General features: G+C 60.1%; 1 protein-coding gene across 6 annotated transcripts; it reads right to left on the bottom strand.

Annotated features, from left to right (window-relative positions):
- Positions 1-315: 315 nt before the first annotated feature.
- PUF60 (poly(U) binding splicing factor 60) lies at positions 316-13,152 on the bottom strand. Of its 6 annotated transcripts, none has more exons than XM_010375285.2 (12): positions 13,045-13,152; positions 8,183-8,269; positions 5,770-5,865; positions 5,555-5,644; positions 4,620-4,670; positions 2,329-2,490; positions 2,149-2,241; positions 1,818-2,031; positions 1,549-1,739; positions 1,286-1,421; positions 856-1,091; positions 316-758 (listed from the first exon to the last, which is right to left on the bottom strand). In XM_010375285.2, the coding sequence occupies exons 1-12, from the start codon at positions 13,066-13,068 to the stop codon at positions 459-461; spliced, it is 1,680 nt and encodes a 559-aa protein (XP_010373587.1). In that variant the 5' UTR covers positions 13,069-13,152; the 3' UTR covers positions 316-458. The 6 variants fall into 6 exon arrangements, with proteins under 6 accessions (XP_010373587.1, XP_010373588.1, XP_010373589.1 ...); XM_010375286.2 differs by having other exon boundaries at positions 8,183-8,266; positions 13,045-13,105; XM_010375287.2 differs by lacking the exon at positions 4,620-4,670.
- Positions 13,153-16,027: the final 2,875 nt, after the last annotated feature.

Raw genomic sequence — 16,027 nt, 5'->3', positions numbered from 1 at the left:
CACACTGGCAGTGCGCGCTGTCCAGCGGGTCGCGGTGTCCCGGGGCCCGCCTTATGTCAGCACCACCCTGCGGGGACGGCTGCGAGCCCGCGCCCGAGACCCGGCGCCCCAGGCAGCCCCGCCCACCTAGCTGCCGCCACCCGCGGGACCGAGCCCAGGGCGCCAAACCCCTGGCCAGGTCTCACCCCACAGCGGGGCCCGCCTGCTTCCACGAAGCAGGTCCAGAGACCACCCCCACTCCGGCCTCCTCGCCCTAGACCCCCTAAGGACACACACCCAGGATGGGTGACAGGAGCGATGGCAGACACAGGGACGTTCAGGGCCAGCAGCATCCGCACCTTTATCCGCACTATAGGCCGGGCTGGGCACAGCGCGCCTGGCCCCGGGGACACCACTGTATCACTATAAAACCCAGAGGAAACAAGGAACAAGTGCAAGTCCGGGGAGGGGGGCCAATGTCACGCAGAGAGGTCACTGTTATCAAAACGCTCCTGGTCGTACACTTCAGCCACCACCTTGCGGCCAGCAAACCAGCGCCCATTGAGGGCCTGGATGGCCTTATGAGTCTCGGAGGCTATGGAGAACTCCACAAAGATCTTGACGATGATTTCCGCATCTTCCTCCTCGCCTTGTTTCTCTTGGTAGATGATGACGCGGTTCACGGCCCCGAACTTGCCACACTCCTCTGTCACCTCCCCTTCCAGGTCATCATCGATGTCCTTGGGGTCCACCATGTTGCGCAGAACCATCACTGTGGACTGTGGGGCCGGGGCGGGGGGAGACAGCTGAGCGCTGTGGCCCCACCCCCTACCTCCCCCACCTCTCCCCTGGCCACCACCCCACCCCTCTGCCTACCTCCTGTTTGCGGAGCAGCTTCTGCATCACCATGTGGCGGGCGCTGCTGCCCGAGATGCTCATGTGCTCCTGCTCGCTCAGCATCTCTGGCCGCTCTGACTCGGGAAACAGCTCTTCTTCTTCCTTCTCCTTCTTGGGCTCCAGGAGACCCAGCGTCGGAGGGCTGGCCAGGATGGGGTTCACCACTCCCACTGAGGGGATGGTGACCGGAATAGGAGGACGGGCTGGGGTCACACCTGCAGGAAAACCAACCAGGTCCATCAGTCACTCCCTACCACCCCCCTTCCCAGAAAGGCACAGAACTGACCAGCCATGGCCTGCCCTGGGCTCAGAGGGTTGTGCCCAGACCAACAGGGCCAGGCAGCTGAGGGCAGCGAGCCTAGAGATGCCAGGACAGGAGAGGAGAGGATCTGGTACCACTTAGACTCACCTGTGATGACTCCAGGTGCCTGGGCAGCCATGACAGCCTGGGGCAAAGTCCCCAGGGGCTGGGCGAGGGTCAGTGCTGGGGACACCAGTCCAGGTGTGCCCAGGGTACCCAACACTGCTGCTCCGGCCACTGCTTCCTGCAACCCAAAAGGTCACCATGCTCAGTGCCTGGTCTGGCTACTCAAGACCACCTTGAATCAGTCTCCAAGGAATCAGGGGCCGGCCCGCCCACCCTCAAGCTGACACAGATGTGTGGGCCCTCACCTGAGCTGTGATCTTGGCAGTGGCCGCAGCAGCTGCCACAGCAGCGGCCGGTGGGAGGCCTCCAGGCGTGGCCGGTGTGAGCAGGGGCATGGGCGGGGTGACGGCCTTGCCCACCCGCAAGTACTGGCCACCGAGATCGAAGAGGTTCATGGAGGACACAGCATCTTGGGACGACTGGGCCTTCTCGTACTCTGCGGGCAAGAGGAGCAGTGAGCAGGCCAGCCCCAGCCTCAGCTGGCCCCCATCCCGCCGCAGCCGCCCCGGCTCACCAATGAAGCCATAGCCCTTGTGCTTGCCAGTTGTGGGGTCCCGGGCCAGTGTGCAAGACTTGATCTTGCCAAAGGCCTCAAACACACTCTTAATGTCATCGTCTGAGAGGTCCTGGTGCACTGAGGCCACGTAGATGCGGTTGAAGGCCCGTGCCTCCTCAGCCAGCTGGTCTATGATGGGCTGGGCCTGCCCTATGTTGCTGGGTCTGCCCACCTGGGGAAGAGGCGGCGAGATGGAGAGACCTGTCAACCCAGGCCCCGCCACAAAAGGCTTCTATGGAGGGGCAGCCCTGCATGCCTGTGGGATCAAGGCCTTGGCTCCCTGCCTCACCTTGATGTTCCTGCCCCCCAGCATCACCGAGTTCATCTGCTCCAAGGCCAGCTGTGCAGCTTCAGGGACCTCATACTCCACGAAGGCAAAACCCTAGACACAAGGACACACCTGTCAGGCTGCGCGAGCCCAGGGGTGGGGGCGAGCCCAAAGTGGCCTGGGCAGACCACGCCTGCTGACCTTGTGCTTCATGGTGACAGAGTCCCAGGACATGTCGATGCTCTTGATGGGGCCAAAGGGGGCAAAGGCCTGGCGGATGGTGTCCTCCCCCAGCTCGTAGTAGATGGAGCCCACGTAGACACGGCACATGATGGCCAGCGCCCGCTGCCGCTGAGCCGCCATCTGCAGCAGGACAGAGGGGAGAGAACCGCTGGCTCGTCAGGGGCGGCAGGAGGCTGGGCAGCCCACTCCCCTCCTGGCCCACCCACTCAGCCCTGCTGTGGGGAGGGCTCCCCACATGGCAGGGAGGTGCGGGCTCCATCCCTGCAGTCAGGGTGAGGGGGTCGCAGGACCCCGCCACCCAAAGAAGGCAGGCCAGGCCCAGCGGCAGGACAGGACGCACCCCAGCCCGCCAAGGTCCCAGGCAGACTGTGGCAGCAAAGCCGACAGATGGTCAGGAGGCAGGGCTGCGTGCCCTCCCACCCAGACCACCCTCCAGTCTGGGGGCTGGGTATCCCAGGCTGGGCTGGGAGATCCTCCCACCGTCCCAGCCAAGGACCACGACAGAAGAGGGAAGGAGGAGCCATCCAAGCTGGAGGGACCCACTGGTTTGGTGGCCAGAAGAGAGGAGGTCAGAAGACAGGGCAGCCACTGCCCAGAAGAGACCCCAGGGGAGGAGCTGAGGAGCCAGATGGGGGCTCCCTGAAGAAAGAACGAGGAGCAGCTGCTCATGCGGGGCCAACTCCGGGAGGGGCTCATGCTGTGCCTTCCCAGTACCCTGCAACTCCTCACAAAGGAGCTGCCTGGAGCCCGTGCCCACAGCCGAGAGCGGGCCCAGGCGAGACCACTGGCCTGGCCCCCGGGGGCACCATGAGGTAGCAGAGACCCTAAGAGAAGCCTTCAGGCTCCTTGGAGCTGGTGAGGTGACAGGCCTAGCTGGTCCAGGGCCTTGGCTGTGAGCTTGGCTATTATGCTGAGGGACCTCCCCACCCCCTCAGGGATGGGTTCTCGCCCCTGCCACCTCACAGGAGACATGCCAGGCAGGGGACTTCCAGAGCCACACGCAGTGGGCCACAGGGAGACTGTGGGCCAGGACAGGCAAAGCAGGCAGCTGGAGCCAGGCCCTGCCCCTCTCCACACAAGGCTTTGTGGCCAGAGACCAGTTTCCCTCTTTAGACATCAGCTGGCCTAATGCAGGCTGAACCTCCCCATCCCATGGAGAGGGGCCTAGAAGCATCTCTCCACATCAAGGGACTTCCCAAGGTGAGAATCTTCCTTCAAACTAGGCATTCCCTGAAAATGACACTGTGTTCTCCTTAAACTGGGCCCCCTAACAGACCTCAGGCTCCCCACTCAGAGCAAGGCCCCCCAAAGGTGGAATCACATCCCCTTGTCAGCAGGCTCCCCAGACACAAGACCAGGCTTGTCCCTCAGGTCATGTTCCCCCAAGACAGGGCTGTGTCTCCTTTTCAGTGTGGGGCCCCACCCCCAGGCAGGTCAAGAGCTCTCTCCCTGACCAGACCCCCAGCCCAGATTCCCATTCAGATGCTTCCCAGAGAGAACAAGGCGTGTGTTGCCCCATGGGAGCCACACACACAGGGATGCCCCTCTGAATAGAGGCTCCCAGAGAAGGGGCCACATCTTCCCCTCAGGATCCCCGAGATGGGGCCTGGCCTCCTCCTGAGCCTGCCTCTGGGGGAAGGGAGGGGCACCTCCTTCCCAGACTCCTTTGCCCACCACAGCGAAGGCCATAGCCGTGGCCCCTGCCTCCTCCGCCCTGGCTGCATGGCCTCTGCCCCTTGCTGACAGCCAGGCACAAGGCCCTGCTTGCCCTTCCCTCGCTTGCTTGGGTCCCCCCACCCCCACCCCATCCATCCATCCTCCCTCCAGGGTCTGATGGGGCCATGAGTTAGGACCCCTCTCTCCTCAGGGGCCTGACCCCAACCCAAGAGCCAGGCAGCCTGGAGACTGACGGGGCTGGAGGCCGTAGGCGCACCCCGTGCGTGCAGGCGGCGTGGGCACAGACGGGCCTGGTGCCGGCAGCTACCCGCCCTGGCCGGCTGCCCTCCGCAGTTACCTGGCCGATTAGTTTTAAGGTGGGCCCTCAGAGCAGATGGAGGCCTCCCCAGGGGCGGTCCCGGGTGGGTGCCCACACCACTGGCCCCACCACGCCTGGCGCTCTGCTGCGCTCGTCCAGAGCTGGCGGGCAGGGCCGGCCAGGGGAGCAAGGTCCCCAGCACGTGGGCTGCACTGCCCCCCTCTAGCCCTGACTAAGGACATGAGCCCCGGAAGAAGTGAGCATTTCTATTGACCGATTGCAAAGGTGAGAGAGGATCTCCAAAGCCCATTGTCACTGCTGCCATCTGAAAGACAGTAAAGACAGAGTTCAGTCTGTTGGAGCCGAGCAGTCTCCCGCTCTCGTCAACACCTCACGCAGACAGCGGCAAGGCCCGGAGTCCCCGCCCTGCCAGGGAGGCCGCCTGCCTTCCCACACTGCCGGCCGCCGGCACCTGCCCAGGGGGGCCGCAGCACCCCATGTGCCCCGCCCTGCAGCCTTGCAGCTGGGCCGGCCGGGGCAGAAAGGAAGGGAGGGAGGGAGGAAGGGAGGGAGGGAGGAGGGCAGTGGAGCGCAGTGTACGGCCAGGACAACCCCTGGCAGCGTGAATGTCTGAGGGCTGGGCGGGGGGCGTGAGGCTCGAGGCCCAGGAACCTGTCGGCCTCACACCGGCCTCTTCCCACGAAGGTATCGCAGCCTCCGGCCACAGGCCTAGAGCAGGGCCCCAGGGCAGGTGCCTCTAGACTGACCCTTCAGTCCTGGGGCTGAGCCCAGGTGGTCTGGACTCACTGCAGGGGTGAGGGCCTGAGCAGTCTTATCCAGGCCACGGGGGCAGGGAGGTCCACGCCCTGCATGCTGCCACCATCAGCTGTGCACAGCTGGGGCGGGAAGCACGGGGGAGACCAGAGGCCACAGTGTGAAGACCAGGAAGGGGAACAGGATAGAGCTACAGCCAAGCAGCCAAGAAAGGGGCTGCGGCGCTTTAGGGGCTCCAGCGAGCAACAGGTGGGAAAGGCTGGGCCACTCGTGCCTCAGAGAGGACCCCGGGGGTCCCGAGCATGAGTCTTTGAGAATCGGAGCACTGTTAACAGCTTGCGGGGATGGCCGCAGGCACAGGAGGAGGAAGAGCGTGAAGAGGAGGAGATGGTGGTGGTGGTGGGGAGGGCGGTGGAGGCTCCGGCTGGGGCTCACCTGCAGGTTGGTAAGCTGCTGCTGCTGGTGCGCGATGGTCTGCTTCACCAGCACGCTCTTGATGCTCTGCTCCATGGCGTACTTCTTGGCCTGAGAGAGGTGGCAGTGAGGAGCACTGGGGGCCCGGCCCATGGGAGACAGGCCTGCCCCGCACCCTGCCCCTGCCCCCAGTTGACTGGCCCACACCTGCAGTGCCCTGGGAGGTCCGTGCTCACCTTCTGAAGGGCCTCCTGCTGCTCGGGCGTCAGGGGAGGCAGCCCCAGCTTGGCGGCTGTGCTCTGCCCGTTCTCCATCTTGATGGAGTCTGTGCCCTGGTAGGGGAGCAGGGGAATCTGTCAACAGCAAGCTCAAGTTCTCCTTCACATGGCCCCAGGAGTGCCACCCCACCTGTCTCCCAAACACTGCACATGGGCTCTGGCCCAGCCCCTTCCCAGAGAGACAGGGCCTTAGCACAGACTATCCCCTGCCTGGCCTGGACTCAGGCCTGCCCTTCTGACATTGCTGTCCCCAGCCCAGGCTGCTGTCTCCCCCAGGACCCATGGGGTAGAACACAGACTGAGGCAAGAAGGTGCCCTGGAGGCCCTGGGCCAAACCGAGCAGTTGTGGGGCCCAGGCCACAGTGGCCTCCTCGGGTGCCACCAAGATAAACAGCTGGAGGCAGGAAAGGGGTCCAGCCCCTTGTTGTCAGTCTGACTCCAGAGCTGCTATCACATGCCCTGCAGGAGGGCCAGCCTCAGCTGTCCTCCAAGGCAGGAAGGCAGGAGAAAAGGGCCAGGGCTCTCTGGACATTCTGGGACTCCTTGCTCCCAGGCTCCTCCGGGATTCCTCACAGTCCCTGCCACAGACACAGGCTCAGTTTCCCTGGAGTTTCAAGGGGCCACCCAAGGAGCAAATACAAGGGCCTCTCTCCCAACAGTGTTCTCCCGCGCCCCCCCCGCCCCCGGTCCCCGCAGGCACTGTGCACACCTCCCAGAGAACACAGGCCTCTCTCGGGCCACATGAGCCCTGCAGAGGGCTCCAGCTCACTCACAGACACTCTTGCATGGGCTGTGCCTGGCCCACTGGGAGAAGCCAGAAGTAGACCCACCAGCGCCCCAGCCAGGTGGGCCTGGGGACCAGGAGGCCCTTGGGCAATCACAGCCACTGCAGACCCAAGCTGATGCCAACCAGGACTATGTTTACATCCCTTCTGTCAAAATCCATCTCTAAGCTTTTTGCAGAGGGAAGAACGCAGCTGCGTGAGCAGGGAGCATGGCCAGCAGGCCCAGCAGAGTGTGGGGTGGGCAGACAGCATGCCTGCGCCTGTCCCCCAGCTCAGCAAGCACAAAGACCAGTGGCCCACCAACTGGGCCCTCCCAGACTTCCAGATGCAGCCTTGAGGGGCAGCAGAGAAGAGAGAAGGGTCCCCAGCAAGGACATAGCAAGGACAGAGAAACACAGGAGGCAGGAAGGGACAGGCTGGCCCAAGCCCCAAGAACTCCCTCCTGCCTGCCAAGTGCTGGGATGCTGGCCCAGGCTCAAAGGGCAAGAAGCCCTGGAGACCCCTCCCCAGGCAACTGGAGCCCCAGCCAGTCCCTGAAGATCAAAGACTGGCTGTGGGTGGCACCAGGTGCCCCAGTCCGGCTCACACTAGACCTGTCCTTGCACCCTCACAGCTGGCCCCAAGCCCATTCCTCCTTAGTGGGAAAGAGGGCCCAAGAGCCAGAGGCTGGGACTTGAGAGACAGGCTGTCACCATGGTAATCAATGCCAATCCCCTCAACCCCCAGACACTTTTCAATCTCCTCTTTGTCTTGGTAAACAAAAGGCCCTTCTCCCACCAACCAATGGTGGGCTGGGCGCCAGCCAAGGGCCAGGGAGCACCAGCCCCCACATCTCCCAGGATCCAGGCTGCATACCATGTCCCAGTCCCACCCCTGAAGCGTGCCTGGGGGACCAAGAGGAGGGCCCAGCCCCAAGAGGCCGCCCAGGCCACCTTGCTGAGGCCCCGCTGGAATGCTCTGGAGGCGGACGCTACCATGGAGAAGCACAAAGAACCGACTACACAGCCACAGGCCCAGCTCCACCTCCGAGAGGACCCGCTCCCAAGGCTGGGCCATCGAACAGGCCAAGACCCACCCACAACCACTCTGGAGCCTGGGGCCGAAAAAAGATGGGGAGGGCTGAGTCCCAACCAGACCCGTGCTTTGATGTGCGCGTTGCTTCGTTGTTTTATTTAAAGTAAAACACAGAGGTCTGAAATGAAATCTGTATTTCTGGCTCCTAAAGCACTGCTCATTCTAGAAACCTTGGCCCACCCTTCCTGCAAGATGCCTAAGAACGCATGAGCTCCAGGCCCCGGCATCCCCGCCCGGCCAGACTGTCAACAGGCCCTGCCTGGTGCTTGGAACAGGGCAGATGCAGAGGGCAAAGGCTGGCTCAGTGGCTGGGTGGGGAGGGTGCAGGACTGGCGCAGGGCGAGGGCCGTGGTCCTGCGGGCAGTTGTCTGCCCAGAGGCAGAGAAGGGTTCCCGAGGTTCCTCCCGCCCTGCCCCCAGCCAGCCCTCTCTGGGCCCAGGGACGCATAGGCAGGCAGGCGGGCGGGCGGGCAGGTGGGCGGGCCTGAGGGACAGGATGCTTAAGGTCAGTACCTGTGGAGGTTTCCATTTGTCTCCCGCTGCCACCACTGCCGCCGCCGCTGCCGGCTCGGACCCCCCTCCTTGCTGGCCATTGACCTGCTGCAGGCAGGAAGGAGATGTTTTAACGGACAGGCACACCACCCCACCGCCCAGGCCTGCTCTCCTCCCGAGCTAAGGGCTGAGCTCCTCACAGATAAACAAGGGAGGCCGGGTAGGGATGCATTCCCGACACGACCCCCCAGCCCAAACTGCCCTCGCTTCACACCCGTCAGCACGCCCAGGGAGCTGGTCAGAAGCAGAGCGGAGCCTGGGCTGGGCCAGGGCTGCCAGCAAGTCCAAGCAGGGGCAGGGAGCAGGATAGAGAGCACTGTGCTCCTGCCCCAGGCAAAAGAAAGCCATCCTCTCCTGCCAGCAGGCTGGATGGTCAAAGGAACCGGCTGGGTGTCCCCCATGTCCTCCTGAGGCAGCAGGGGTGCCTTCCTGGCAACCTGTACACACCTTGGCCAGCCCACAACTCAGCCCCAGCCCCAGCGCCATCCACAGGCTCTGGCCAAGCCCAGGTCCCAGTTCTCTCCTGAAGACACTTTTAAGCAGCATGGTGGGCAGGGGTCTGGACACGCAGGCCTCCCTTCCCTGGCAACAGAACCATCCAGAGCAGTCTCCCAGGAGGACGGCCAAGAGCTTGGCCTCTGCACTGGGAAAAACCCACACCTAAAGGGGCACAGAAGGGAGTAGCAGCTCCACAATGGTCTTGAGGGATGGCAGGGCAAACGCAGGCCACGGGCAGGAGACGGGTAACATTGTGGGGGTCAGGAGATGGTGCAAGGGTCTTGAGACCTACTCCACCTTCTCAGAGGATGCACAAGAAGAACCAAGGCAGCATGCAGTCAACCCGCTCCCAGCTCAAGGATGAGACCCACAGTATCTAAGGACAGAAGAGATCAGTGTGCCCACCCTTGGAGCCATGCGGGCAAAGCCAGAGGCTGGGCTGACCCACCAGAGCGTCCCAGGTCCTCCAGCCTCCAGAGGAGGGGCAGCAGCACAAGCCCAGTTGCACTGGGGAAGGCCAACCCAGCCTGTGCCGGGAGCTAATCCCGATGCTGCCGGCACGGGTGTGCTCTAGCTGCCCAAGTCAGCCCCACGCTGCCTAGACACTGTACCCCGGAAACAACGGCCCCTCCCACTGCATGTACAGTCAGAGGAGACGCTGCCTCTTCTTTTTTTGAGACAGGGTCTGGCTCTGTCGCCCAGGCTGGAATGCAGTGGTGCAACCACACAGCTCACTGCAACCTCCACCTCCTGGGACTACAGGCATGCACCACCACACGCGGCTAATTTTTGTATTTTTGGGAGAGATGGGGGTCTCCATGTTGCCCAAGCTGGTCTCAAACAATCCACCTATCTCAACCTCCAAAATGCTGGCACTACAGGCGTGGGCCACGGTGCCCAGCCAAGGCTGCCTCTCACTGCCCACAGCAAGAGATCACTTCAGGTCGTCTCCAGATACCCACGAACAGGGTGAACTGAGGGCCACTTTTGTAACTTCCTGCTCCCCCAAATCACTGCACTAACCAACAAGTAAACCACAACAGTGCTGACAGTGGGATGTGGCTCAGAAAAACTTTTTCTTGGGAAAAGCTGGCACACCGGTGCATTCTACACAGGACATCCCACGCCATTCCTGGCAGATGGAAGCTCCTAGCTGCATGGAGCTTAGGGTTCTGTGCTAACCAAACACTGGGAGAGCTTGGAGGAAAGTGGTATTTATAATCGCAGCTAGTCACGTACTGCCATCTTTAGGCGATGAAAATGGCGGCTTTATGGTCGGGATGCCCCCCAGCACCAGGCAGCAGTGCTCGGAGGAATGGGAAGCCCCTTTGAGGGGCGGTGCAGCAGAGGGGCTCTGAGGTGCCAACTGTGGGACCACCTTTCCTCAGCCCAGAGCAACAAGGAGTATTTCCATCAGAAGACAAGAAGAGCAATGTAGGGGCTGGACATGGTGGCTCACACCTGTAACTCCAGCACTTTGGAGACTGATGTAGGAGGATCACTTGAGACCAGTCTGGGTAACATAGCAAGATGCCATCTCTATGAAAAAAAATTTTTTTTAAGTAATGTGTCCAGACACAGTGGCTCACGCCTGTAATCCCAACACTTTGGTAGGCCAAGGCAGATGGATTGCTTGAGGTCAGGAGTTGAAGATCAGCCTGGCCAACATGGTGAAACCCTATCTCTACTAAAAATACAAAAATTAGCTAGGCATGGTGGCGGGCGCCTGTAATCCCAGCTACTGGGGAGGCTGAGGTGCTACCATGAATTGCCTGAACCCAGGAGGCGGAGGTTGCAGTGAGCCAGGATCACCCCACTGCACTCCAGCCTGGGTGATAAAGCGAAACTCTGTCTCAAAAAGTAATGTGGAGCGAATGACCGAAGGTCCCAAGGTCCCAAGGCTTCAGGCTCCTCAGCTGGGAAGGGGGACGGCCTGTCTCCTAGGGCTACTGTGAAGATTTAGTGAAACCCCGGCACCCCCCACCCCTCTGCCTAACCCCACAACCTGCAGTCCCTGCACACGAAAAGCAGCAAAGCAAGCCACAGGTTCCAGCAATCGTCAGTATTGTTAACATCTAGCGTCAGATACCCAGGGCAGAGCTGGCTGCAGGACACTGCTTTCTGTCAGTTCCTTTCACACAATGAACACTGCTTACTGCATGCCCAGGCTCCACACTGAGCACTGCAAAGGCAGCAGAAACAACACAAGAGAGAAAGATGTCTCTCTCAGGAGCCTGGCGTCAGCTGCTAGCAAAGAATGCCGAAATCAAAGATGACTTCTGTGTGTACTAAGAAAGCACAGGTTAGGAAAGAAGTGGCTACGAGGTGTGCCAGGCCACGGCATCCGGGGGGCCTCTCTAGGAGGTGACATTGCAGGCTGGGACCTCCAGAAGAAAGAAACTGGAACCCCAAGGGTGATGACCCCAAATGAAAGCCGTTCGGGCTGTCAGTGAAGAGAAGAATGGAGCCACGTGTCAAAGTGAAAAGATGCATCCAGAAGACCTACCCTTGCTGCGAAGAGGCAGCCGGCCTCATTCTGCAGCCACCAGGCAGAAGGCGTGCCCATGGGAGAGGAGGCCTTCTGCATCTTCTGGCTTCCTTCCCCACCAGGCCACTGTCTACTCAGTTCAGCTGCTCCATTCAACCTCCCCTAAAAGCCGAAGCAGCATGAGACAGAGGGCAGGCTCTCATCACTGTGCCCAACCAGGATGGTGGGGAACAGATAACCCTTGTAGAAGCCTTTCCATCCCAGTGATTAAAAGAAGACTGGGTTAGACCGCAGGCTACAGCTCATTCCTGGAGCCTAATGCAATGAAAAAGCATGTATTAACCCAATAGAATTTGGTTGGCAACAAACACCCCAGCTGAGAACCCGCTCACGGCATCAGTTATGACCCACGTCCAACTCAACAATGACGCCAACTATCTGGCACCATGCCACAGCAGACCTGAGCCCCCATTTAACCCTCATGAGCACAGGGCGCTGTTCTGCGGGTGCTTGGGGAGTGAGGCATCCATTCTCCTCCTCCACCTTCCCAAGTGTCCAGTCCTTGTCTCTGAGCCTCCTCCTCCTTCACCATCAACTCTCTGCTGCCTGGAGACAGTCACCAGGTTCTTAACCCTTACTTCCTTTCTCTCTGGAGTGCCCCTCAAAGATCACTTACTTCTGTGGCTTCAAGAGAAAGGACATGATAGAGAAAGTGGAGTTAGCCAGCCCTGTGAATCACACACTGGGCTGCCCTCGCAAGCTAGGTATCTTGTGCAAATGCCTCTCTCCCCCTAGTATGGGGCCTGGCAATGGCAGTCTATGGACACTCCCTGGTCCTGTCAGTCCAGCCTTCAGCCACTTGCCCAAGTTGTCTTCTCAAACAGACCTTATCCCATCCTGCTGGATGTGGGCTGGGGGGAGGGTGGCAAGTAATAAATGGGTAAACTGTGGCTAAGAAAGGTCCAAAACGGGATTAAGTCCTATAAGCTAAGTGGTGAGGAGGAAAGACCAGACTTCATTGCGCATGTGTTGTGTGCATGGATGTTCTCCCCCTACGTTACTAACGCCTGCCCTGTCCGGGGAGGTGGGCACTGAGCAGAGCAGGGGGCGACTCACTCCTCTGGATGCCCACGCAGTTCCCTCGGGCGCCCAGCAAATGGTACCCTGGGTGGGAACTTACTTCTGGTGGGCACCAGACCTCCGACTGCCTGTCTGGTTCCCCATTGTGTCCCCAAATCCTCCCACAGAGCGATTTCTCAAAAACCGTAGGATGAGAAAGCACGTCCTTCTTTCCCAAGTGGAGACAAGAGAATGGAGATAACCAGATCCCTCTACAACACCAGAGAACGAATTCACAGCTGCAGGCGTAGTGAGCCAAGGCCACCCCAAGCTCTGAGCTGCAGACCCCTTTCTACAGATCCCGTCCCCTTCTGATCCTATCAACCCGAAGGCCCACGCGTCATCCCCAGGAACCCGCTTCCGTCGTAACCACGGCGCACATCCCCGTCGGCAGAGGGAGGACGACGACCCTCGCCTGCCGGACCTAGCGGGTAGGAACGCGACCCCGCTAAGCTCGCTCGCCCGGGCCACAAGCAGCGCCCGGGCCCCCGCCCCGCCCCGCCGGAAGCTTTGGTCCGCAGACCGGAAGCTGAGGCCGCGAGCCGGCCGCCCGCGCGCACCCGCCCCGCCCCCGCCTCACGCGACCCGGGGACACAAGGGAGTCCGCGCGGGACCTGGGAAGACCGTCGCGTTCTTGGGAGGCCCTCCGCGCCCAGGCTGGGCCGACGACCCGGCCCCGCAAGCTGAGGGCCGCCCGCGTCACGGGGGGCTCACTTACGAGAGCTATGGTCGCCGTCGCCATCTTGTGTCCGTCGCGGCCGCCGCGCGCACCACCCACTCCTGCTCCTTCCGCGGTCTCGCGCGATCTGGGCGCCGGCGCACGGAACTCTCGCGAGGAAGGAGGTAAGAACGCGCTTCCGGGGCGGGGAGGGACGGTTAACGCCCGCGGGAGGGGCGACGGAAGGGGCGTGCCCTTGGCCGGGCGGGGGGCGGGGTCCGTGCAACTTGGGCGTCCGGGGGCGCGCGCCAGGGTACTCGAGGCGGGCGTATATCGCCGCGTGGCCGACGCGGGAGCGCGTGGTGCCTCTCGCCGCCCCTCGCTCTTGCGGCCACTACTACGCTTCTCTTCCCTGCCTTTTTTTGGAGAAAACGCCGTCGCGGGCGTCGTCCAGAGGCTCTCCTCCGGGAGGCCGGGGGAAAGAGCGGGACCCTCCTGGACTGGAGGAGTCTCGGGTGATGAAAGGCCCGTGTGTTTCAGGCTCACGTCGTGAGATGCTTCGTCCCCGCGTCGCGACATCCTTGGGGACGGGAAGCCTCGTTCAGTTGGCAGCCTTTTCTCCTTCCGGGAACCGATGACCGTTGTTTGGCTGACATCAGTCGCTAGGCCCTCAGGCCACAGGCCCCCTTAGTACCTGAACTGGCTTTCATGGCCCAAAGTGTTTATCAGTACTGCTGGGAAAGCTGCCCGTCCTGGACATTTGCCATCTGCTGCACCCAGTCCCGAGACCCCAACTCAGTCATCTGAAGAAGCCACATCTGTAAGCTCAGGCACCTTCAGTGCTTGAGGCCCCAAGGCATCCCGGGCAGGCCTCCTTTCAACCCTGGGAACGTTTAGAATGGAATCCAGACACCTCTACTTAAATAGGGCAACATATTACCCGCCTCCCTCCTGAAACCCTCTGAAATTATAGGAAAGGGGTTGTATAAAGACACACCCTGCAAGGGCAAAGAGCTGGGATATTGTAGAGCTGGAGGAAGACGGACAGCGAGAGCTACTCCAGCCCACCCGGCTATGGGGGCTGCTGTCTGAGGATCGTGGATGAAAGCACAGCTACAGAAATGATACCCCAGACCTCTGTCCACACCCACCGGGGCTGGCAGGCAGTGCAGTGGCTGAGACGTGCACTCTGGGAGAGGAGCTCTGAGGCCCTGCTCAAGCTGCAGTGGCTGAGACGTGCACTCTGGGAGAGGAGCTCTGAGGCCCTGCTCAAGCTGCAGTGGCTGAGACGTGCACTCTGGGAGAGGAGCTCTGAGGCCCTGCTCAAGCTGCAGTGGCCGAGACGTGCACTCTGGGAGAGGAGCTCTGAGGCTCAAGCAAGGCTCTGAAAGCCTGGGAGTACGGGAAACTCTGGGTCCTTCCCTTCCCTCCACCCCTGGGCTGGGTCTGACCACCTACATGCCATCAGCCTCCTCAGAGAGGAGGGCTCCTTTCTGCAGTAGCTCCCAGCTCAAAAGAAAAGACTGGCAGGGCAGCTGGGGGCAGAGGGTTGCCCAGTAGAATGGCCCAGCCAGATCCCTGGCCTTGAAGCTCACCAGGCCCTAAGCCCCAGCCACTAAAAGCATCTCATTCTTAAAAGCAACTGGACAGCCCAGGATCACCAGACACCTGAGAAAGAAGAAAAGGGACTCAGAAGAAACAGAGACAATAAAGGAAGCCAAAGAAAAATGAAAACTAAAATGCCATTCTCAGAGATATTAGAGGTATTACAGGCAATAAAAAGGAACTGGGGGCTATAGAGAAAGAGCACTCGGGATGAGAACGAGCTCTTAGAAATAAAACATGAGGAGAAAGCGAACAATTCAATAGGCTTTTTAAGATGAAGTCTTCCAGAATGTATAATGACAGAACCAGATAGCTGGAAAACAGAATAGCAGTAACACAGGTGGGTGCTCTTAGGGCCAGCCTGGCACACAAGGCCTCCACGATGGAGGGGGTGGATGGGTGGTGGGGGGCTGGTCCGCCACCACCACCAGGGGAAGCCACAGGCACCACTCTCTGGGAACAGCTTCCCTTGACAATAACGTGCACGCAGGGTGCATGGTGCCCAGCACTGTTCTTACACACATTCACTCATGGGATCCTCACAACCCCGTGCTATGCAGTGGGTACAGCTGTTATGCATTTTTACTGATGGGCAACACCACAAGGCAGGAGCAGCAGTAGAACGGCTCCAGAGCCTGTGTTCTTTCCACCACCGTGACTGCATCTCAAAAGAGAAGTCCAGGTCAGGCACAGTGGCTCATACATGCCTTTCCAGCACTCCAGGAGGCTGAGGCAGGAGGATCACTTGGACCCAGGGGTTCAAGACCAGCTTGGGCAATATAGCGAGGCCACATCTCTACAAAAAATAATTTAAAAAAACCAGCTGGGCATGGTGGCCCAGGCCTGTAGTCCTAGCTAGTAGTGAGGCTAAGGTGGGGGCATTGCTGGAGCCCAGAAGGTGGAGGTTGCAGTGCTCTGTCATCATACCACTGCACTCCAGCCTGGGTGGGTGACGGAGCCAAATCCTGTCTCAAAAAACAAAAACAAAAACAAAAACCCAAAAAACAGAAACCCAACATCTAAATAAATTGTCCAGAAAATAAGGAAATGAGAGAAATCAACAAAGAGATAAATCACGAAAATTTCCTAGAACCAGTCATGTTTCCTGAACGATGGGTGAAAGGGAAGTTGTATATCAAGACACATCATTCAAAATTGCCAAAGTAATGGGGCAAAGAATAAAACAGAAGAGATCATAGGTAGAGTCAGAAAGAAACAAGAGTTCTCAGAACTAGAAGAAAATGACATGACACCCTCAAAATCCTGGGAATAAATGATTTTCAACCAAGCCAAGCTTTTTGTAACTAGTCACACTGTCAAGCATATGTGAGGTTAGCATAAAGACAAACAGGTAAAGACTCCACAACTTCCTATGCACCCTCTCAGGAAACTTGGAGGATGGTCCTTCTCAAACAGAGCAAATGAAGGAAAAGGACAG

Source organism: Rhinopithecus roxellana, chromosome 17, assembly GCF_007565055.1.
Source record: "Rhinopithecus roxellana isolate Shanxi Qingling chromosome 17, ASM756505v1, whole genome shotgun sequence".
Classification (NCBI taxonomy): Eukaryota; Metazoa; Chordata; class Mammalia; order Primates; family Cercopithecidae; genus Rhinopithecus; species Rhinopithecus roxellana.
This window is presented reverse-complemented; position numbering and strand designations above follow the sequence as displayed.